Source organism: Elaeis guineensis, chromosome 1 (assembly GCF_000442705.2).
Source record: "Elaeis guineensis isolate ETL-2024a chromosome 1, EG11, whole genome shotgun sequence".
NCBI lineage: Eukaryota > Viridiplantae > Streptophyta > Magnoliopsida > Arecales > Arecaceae > Elaeis > Elaeis guineensis.
Genome location: NC_025993.2, coordinates 132,954,520 through 132,962,598, shown reverse-complemented (window position 1 = coordinate 132,962,598; position 8,079 = coordinate 132,954,520). Strand labels below are relative to the sequence as shown.

Here is an 8,079-nt window from a genome sequence, read left to right as displayed (position 1 = left end):
TGTCATATTTGTTAATCAAATAGTGGCAAATTCTTTTAATAATTTTTGAAAGAATGCTTGGTTCGCTTGCAAATCAATTATAGGCAGAACAGGAGAAGGATAACCATAAAATGTTTTTTAATTCTTCATCTACGAGACTTATAATTACAACAAGCTTCAAGATGTGCATCAGCTCTGGTTTGATTTAAATAGAGAATCACGGATGAATTCAAACATTTAACCTTAAACCAACTGAAATGTTTCGTCTTTCAGTTAGTTTACTCTCAAACATTTTCGCAATATTCCAAAATAGCAGCTCTGGAATATCCATTATTTTATTTTAAGCTTCGCTTCTTCATCCCAAGGTCAAGACCAAATTACAAGTTAGTAAACTTTTCAAAATTTCCCTCAGAAAATGTGGGTTGAAATGGAGCTTTCTTTGAAATCTTGGCAACTGAATGGTATTTGTAGAGAGAATATAAATTAAAATGGAATGGCATATTGGCTACCATATATTAACACATTATATATTACACATACACACACATACATACATACATACATACATACATACATACATACATACATACATACATACATACATACATACATACATACATACATACATAATACATATATATATATATATATATATATATATATATATATATATATATATATATATATATATATATATATGGAGAGAGAGAGAGAGAAATAGAAAGAGAGATGCTTATGAAAGAATATACAAAGACAGTACCCCATTTCCTTGCAATTTCACTCTCTTTTTCATGAAAATTATTATAAAGGTTGTTTAGAACTAAGGTGGTTAAAAGATAAACTTTATCCTGGCATACTACTGATATGAGCTGTCAAAAGATCTCAAGTTTCACATTTTGAACTTCTATATGTATGCATTAATGGATAGAAAACTACTTTCTCCTTATAATGCATATCCTTAATTACATAGTCCAAAAAAAAAAAAAAAAAAACCAAACAGCAGGAGGAACTAAATGAATCCAATACTAAGAAGCTTGGTGGTTATTTGTCATCCATCAAAAGTTGGACGCTGTCACCACATCCATGGTTGTCTTCTTCTTCCGTGCCTTCTCCTTCCTCGAACTCACGTCGACCACCGCCTGGTACGGTCCCAACGCAGTCAATCTGCACGTTTGAAACGAACTCATGACTTCAAACAACTAATTTGACTCCTCGAAACACCAAGAAACAAACCCACCAATTCCATCTCAGCATCACCTCATCCCAGGCCATCCCGTCTCTTTTTTTTCGTACTTTTATTTTAATTTTAACCCGGACCGAGAAAACGACCATTCTTGGTCCCCACCCACCACGTTGCTGCGCTAATGAGGGAATCCAACCATATCTCCAGATGGAGAGGACTTTCTATGGGCAGTGATCATATCGAACAAAGACAACAATATGGGCTTATGTAGGTGGAGATAAGACTTGGATCTATCGTAAATTTTTAAGCGGGTTGGTCCAGGTTTTGTACTTAAGTGATATTTTTTTGAGGAAAAATTGTTTCAAAATATATATAAAAAAAAAAGACATGATACAACTCAATAAAATAGTTGGCAAGAAAGACGTAGTCTATAAAGAAAATAAAAATATATATTTATTAGTAAATTTAAAAATAATGGTGCTCTAATAAATGTAATAATATAAAATATAAATAAAAAAGCTCATGCATCTGCAAAGAAGTTTCCACGGACACTTCTGCGCGTTTTGTAAACAGATGGAAGTTTTGCCAAGGAAACGAAACATAACAAACTCATGATTCCCGGAAACATTCTACGCCCAAAAAAAAAAAAAAAAAAAATAGTTTTCTTACCTTTCCTTGCGTTTCTCCAGAAATCTCTGCAACGATTTCTTCCGGGCCATTGGCAAATCTACATAAAAAAAGAAAAGAAAAAAAAACTTCCACTTTTGTTAAAAACAAGGAGCAAATCTGAGGTTGGATTCCAAATACAGTTAAAAAGATTCTTTATTTGGTCTTGGTGGGTGATCACCTCCGTTAAGGTTTTGGAGTAACCCAATATCCCGGCTATTGACGCGGTTAACATCCTCCGCCAATTTTATTATATTCTCCGCCTGCATCCATTTGGAATAAAATACCAAATAATTAATTATTCTTTTATTGAAAAAAAAATAAGATATTGGGTTTGAAAATAAGAAACCTTATCTTGGGCGACGTCGAAGACGGCAACCGTGCCGTTGTAGAAGATCGTCAATGGAGCTGTTCCTAAAAGGGTCTCAGTAATAGTCCTGAACAAAGATTATTAGAGATTTTTTTCCTTTTTTGGAAAAAAAATAAAATAAGTAATAGAGATAAGGTAGGAATAACTTACTTGGAGGAGGCCAGGCTCAGGAGTGGCAGCGGCGACGGCGGCGGGAAGTAGAACAGACGGCGAGAATCCGCCTCTGGGGCCGGCGGCTGGAACATCACGCTTCCTCCACCGGAGGCGAGGACGCTTCTCAGAACATGCGGGTTTATCCTGGATATCGCACTCTGGATACCTATTCCCAAAAACCATCAAACGTTAATATGAGACTGAGAGAGAGGGCATAAACTTATGATGGGATAAAACAATTGGAAGATAGGATGGAGTGCCTTGAACAGAGCTTCGTGGCTCCATGGGCCCGAACCTGGCCGCGTCCTCCTTCCCAAGGCCTAAGAAATCCAACTCCACAGTGGCCCTCGACATGGTTGGTTTCTTCTTCTTCTATTCTTTTCTTTCCTCTCACTATTCTTATGCTATATTCCTGGCAATGGAAAGACCAGATTCGTGAGGGGTTTAAATGCGAACAAGAGCACGAGAAAAAGCGAGGAAAGATGGAATGGAAGGAAAACCTAATCCCGTGAGACGAGAATAAAGGGGGCACACCAACGGCAGCAGCGAGATAGCTATAACAGCACGCCTTCTACGTTCAAATGAACAGCAACAAACAAAAAAGAAAAGACCTCCTCTTTCAGAAAAATAACAAAAACAATCTGGGGTATTTTGGTAAATTAAAGTTCTTAGGAGGGTAGCAGATAAGGGAGAAGGATTTGGGTAGAGATGCCGTGCGGGATGCTGGGGATAAGAGTCAGTGGGTCACGCCGCTGCCGTGCGCCTCCGAGAGGCACGTGCTCTTGCTGCATGATTATTTATGACGTCCGTGACGGTGACGGGATCCGGGATATCACCGGCTGTTCTGGTCACCGACGCCGTCGAGATGTGTGCGAATTGGGGATCGGGCGGTGGAGAGGGGAGGAAAGGTCTCTGGCTAAAGAGCGTTTGGGTTCTCCGGTGCGATTCATGTCTTCCATGTGGGGAGCGGATTGTGGGGCCCACAGGAAGCTTGCGGGAAGCTGGGGGACAGAGAAAAAGAGAGAGGGCTTGGGTTTGGGTTCAGGCCGGGTTTGGAATCAATTTGGGCCGGCTTAACGGTGGACTCAGTCATGATGAGATTAATGGACGGTCCTGATGGGTGTATCCTGGTGGGTTGGTTCCCTATGATGTGCCGACCACGTGGTCAGACTGCTGAACATCGGAATTACGTTATTGACTTGAATGTGAAAATTTTCAAACATTCCCGAAGGCTTTTGTTCATCATTGTCAATGGTTGGATCCTCGCATAGCTTACACCAACCATGTGATTAAAATCATGGGAGGACCATTGAAGATTCGCGCCTACCATGGATGGAAAACTCCTGCAAGGTGTGTTCTAATTTATGGAGGCTTAAATCGTTGGTCAACGATTTGGAAAGAGTTCATCATGCATCTTGGTGCAATTGACAGATCTTAATGCAACGACATGGTATGACAAGGACGGATGCATGATTGAAACAGTTGGATTTGGCTCTACATTTGGCCATGTCGACACACCGTTAGATGCATGAACAATTGCCATTTAAGGTGTAAACATTGGATTGATGGGGCAACGTTAAGTCCAATGCTTCAGTGGGTATCATACCATGTTAGAAATCTTTCTTTTAAAATATTATAAATCTCTTTTATAAAATTTGATTTTTTAATCCTTACTATTTAATTAATGATTTTCTCTACACACTAAATAAATGAATTAAGTTTGATGGCTATGGAAGGAAGGATATGTATGGATGAGGGTGGATAAATCTTTCATTCATCCTCTGTATGTTTAGTGAAATATGGAAAGATAAATATGAATAATTTCTTCCTTTATTTGATGTACAATGAATGAAAGAAATGATGGATGCTAATTATATAACATTTTTACTAAACTACTTATTGATAAAAAAGATATTATTATTATCAGTTTATAACACTCATTTATACTAAAGAAGTACAACGATATATAAATTTATAATCTTTATAATTTATAGTTATAAAAAATTATTTAAAATTTAATTTAATTTAATAATTTATAAATTAATTATATATGAATAATTTTATTTATATATTAATTATATAAATAACTAATTAATCTATAATTTAATTTAAATAGTTATTCAATTTTACATAAATAGTTAACTAAAAAGAGTGAATATAGATAGAGAATAGAAAATAATTGTAATCATTTACTTATAATTATGAAAATTATATGCTAAAATTAAAATAATTTGTAATAAAAATTAATTATATAGTATAAATAATATAAGTAAAATAAAAAAATATATATAAATAAAATGAATGAAAAAATAAAGAAGTGCTAGGATTTTGTAAAGTTAATAAGTGATAATTTTGTTAACATGGAAACTTACTCCTCATATGGTCCATCCATTTTTTCTTGTATGCTTCCAAAATGAGAGGGTACAAATTGGTGGACCTAAGTGAATTGGCAATCTCTATTTTTCATCCATCCTTCTTAAGATTTTTTGAACCAAAGGTAGATGGGACAATCAATCCTTTCCATTCCATCTATTCTTTTTCTCATGATCTTGACCAAATATAGGATTAAAGTAGAACTCTCTTTGCCTAGGTGTACATAGTTGATAGTGATTTACTCTCAAGATATAATGAACAACTTTGTATTCTCTTTGAAATACACTCTAATAAAGAAGAATCAAGATTGAACCTAAGCTAGCGTATTCCAAACATACTGAAAATTAGTAAATTTGATTGAAGCAATATCTCTCAATCTTCTTTTATATGGACATAGTCCTTAGACTGTTAGATGTGTATCCTAAAAGTCAATATAGTTGACATATTGTAATAAATCTAGGACATAATTTTGTATTTAAAATATTGATTTGATCAATAAAAGGATAAGTTTTATTTTCATTCAAGAATGATGTGTCCTTGAATCATCCATGGTATAATACTTCGATACATGTTCTCAAAGGATTGAGAATTAGAAGCATGTATAAAATTTCTAAATACTTCCGATCGTAGTATCATCATGAGAATGGTGATCAATCCAGATATATCGGTGCATAAATTACTTTCTTCGAGATAAATGAGTCTCTGATTTATAGTGTAGAGATACTGAGTGACAAGTGCGGATAGTTGTTAGAGAATAACTAATACTGAGCATAACCATACGAGAGATCATTTGAATTTCTACTCGATCGTAAATGATCATCTCGATGCTGTAGTTGTGTGAATGATCCTTTGACCTATGATGGTATGATTGCTCGCAATGAGGCTGCTAAAGTTTGACTGACACATAAACATGACCTCGTAGAGATTTTGTAGTAGATGTTGGCGACAGTTGATCCACTGTAGGAGTAGGATGTACATCTAGAAAGAATCTATCGATTTTGATAGAGAGAAGAAGTCCTATGAAATTTGAAAAGCTGAGTCTGAGAGTCTGTGACCGCAGCAATGTGATTAATGAAAAAGAGTTTTCATTAAGATCACAATTGGACTTGGGCTAATCAAATCTATCATATGACTGATGATGAGGTTTGACGATTTATCCATGATCAGCTATCTAATCGAAACTCATGATAGAGGGACTGAATCATATATAAACTATATCTTAAGATTTTATTTCGGTTCTATTGGATTATCATTACATATTGCTGGATGTTATTAAAGGATTGTGAGAGCTCACTAGGATTACTCATGATTGATAATTTTTGATAAGCTAGAGTGAAATCATTCCGACCTATTAAAAAGAGTTTAATGATACTATAATAGAGATTATGGTATATCTCATTATCAGATAGAATTGAATCTATGGGATCACACAATAAAAAGATTAGATTTGGAATAAGCAATTGGGCTTATGAAGTCTCAATTAGATTTAGAGAAATTCTATTGGGTTCAGAATAATCTTGCTAGCACATGGTTGAACCTAATTTTTTTTTTACATTTGAATTATTTATTTGATAAGATTAATTCAAGTTAATTATCTGCTAATAACCTAAATGAATTAAATTTATTGAGCTCCAATTATTGGATGCCTAGCGTTTTGGATCATATGAATTAAGGATTCAAACCTTTAATCAAATTCTTAATTATTTGCATTGGGATGCCACTTGATTTGATTAAGTTGGACGTGCCCACATGATAGAGGACATGTGGGACCAGCAAGAAGCATCCCCTAAGCCCCATATAGCATGTGAGAAAGTGGGTTAAAAGGATCCAATAGTTGGCACCTCATGGATCTCCTAAAGGGGGTCAAATATCTAAAGCTACAAAGATTCTTAATGGAAGTAGGACTTGTATTAAGAGGTTATTTGGTTTTAAATAAGATTTAAATCTTTTATCTATTTAAAGAGACATTCTCTAAGACTTTAATCATTAGATTTCTAGCAGCCCACTCACCTCCTAAGGGCTCCCCACGCCTCTTCCTCTTCTCCCTCTTGTTTTCAATGCCTAAAGGGGTTTGGGTGTCTATCATCTTCACACCCAAGGTAGCTTAGGCGGCACCTCTTTATGGCTGATTTTTAGAGCTTGATTGTTGAATAACCAAAAAAGAAAAGCAAGAAAAGAAGAGAAGAAAAAGATTAAGAAAAGGATCAAAGAGTTGATTACGATCTAGATTTTGTTTAGATTCGTAGGATGATTGTTCTTGGAGAAGAAAGATCAACACTATAGAGGGCTATTCCAGACTGATCCTGAGTGGATACCTATAGAGGTCGGATATTTGTGTGGCTAAAGAAGAACCTACTTTCTTTGAGATCTAGATTCAAAGAAAGAAATTATGAAATAAATTTGTAATTCGATCACATATTTAATTTTAGTATAAAATTCAGCATATGTTCAATTTCAGCAAATGAAGTAGATCCTAGTATTCTTTATTTTATGAATGCATGATTTAGATTAAAAGATATTTGAATCTTCTATTCGCTGTATTATTTAGATTTTTTTTTTTTTAAAACACACATGCATGCTCCTACATAAATTTTCAATAGTGATATCAGAGCCATGGATTTCATATGCATGAAATTATCATATATATTTTTGAAAAGAGTTTTAAAATCTAATTTTTCTTGATACATTAGATGTATAGATGATTACTTTAATTCTAAAATTTATTTTAGATTTAATGTTCAGATCATATATTCATGTGATATATAGATGCATGCATAAACTTAAAATTTTTTTTGACTTGATTTATGATTCATATATGAGATATATGATTACATATTTAGATCTAAAAATTAATTTTAATTTAATTTATAATTTGTATATGAGATATATGATATCATGTTATGATTTAAATTTTTATTTAGATCTAAATTTTACATACATATATTAGATATATGCTTGTATGTTAAATCTGAAAATTAATTTTATGATTTAAAACTTATCTTTGATACAAAAAATTTAGATCTTAAATTTAATTTTAGAATCTGAAATTTATATTAATGTATGAGAATTTTGATCATGGATAAATCAAAATGAGGTTATATAATTAAATTACATCTAAGGTTTTTAATTTGAACATAATGGATCTAATTCGATTAAGTAATTGATCAAACTGAGTCAAGTATTAATTAGGATTAGATCAATTAAATTTTAAGATCATACAATTATAGATGATCAAATCAATTAAATCTCATATGTAGAATCGATTAACCTAAGGATCTAATTTGGCTCGATAGCTTGAGTCTGATTCGTTTAAGCTAATCTATTTAGACTAATTAACCTATTGGTATCTAAGATA

At 33.5% G+C, this 8,079-nt stretch overlaps 1 protein-coding gene across 2 annotated transcripts; it reads right to left on the bottom strand.

The window, feature by feature from the left end:
• Positions 1–844: 844 nt before the first annotated feature.
• LOC105034242 (protein TIFY 9) lies at positions 845–2,971 on the bottom strand. 2 transcript variants are annotated; one of them, XM_010909307.3, is made up of 7 exons: positions 2,852–2,971; positions 2,612–2,763; positions 2,349–2,517; positions 2,178–2,265; positions 2,010–2,091; positions 1,832–1,889; positions 845–1,143 (listed from the first exon to the last, which is right to left on the bottom strand). In XM_010909307.3, exons 2-7 carry the CDS (start codon positions 2,703–2,705, stop codon positions 1,035–1,037), a joined length of 600 nt encoding a protein of 199 aa, XP_010907609.1. In that variant the 5' UTR covers positions 2,706–2,763; positions 2,852–2,971; the 3' UTR covers positions 845–1,034. The 2 variants fall into 2 exon arrangements, with proteins under 2 accessions (XP_010907609.1, XP_010907608.1); XM_010909306.4 differs by lacking the exon at positions 2,852–2,971 and having other exon boundaries at positions 2,612–2,845.
• Positions 2,972–8,079: the final 5,108 nt, after the last annotated feature.

Coding starts and splice junctions, on each gene's coding strand:
- LOC105034242 (XM_010909307.3), bottom strand. CDS start 2,705: ATGTCGAGGGCCACTGTGGAGTTGGATTTCTTAGGCCTTGGGAAGGAG. Junction 2,266..2,348: donor CTGAGCCTGGCCTCCTCCAA/GTAAGTTATTCC, acceptor ATCTTTGTTCAG/GACTATTACTGAGACCCTTT. Junction 2,092..2,177: donor TCGACGTCGCCCAAGATAAG/GTTTCTTATTTT, acceptor AAATGGATGCAG/GCGGAGAATATAATAAAATT.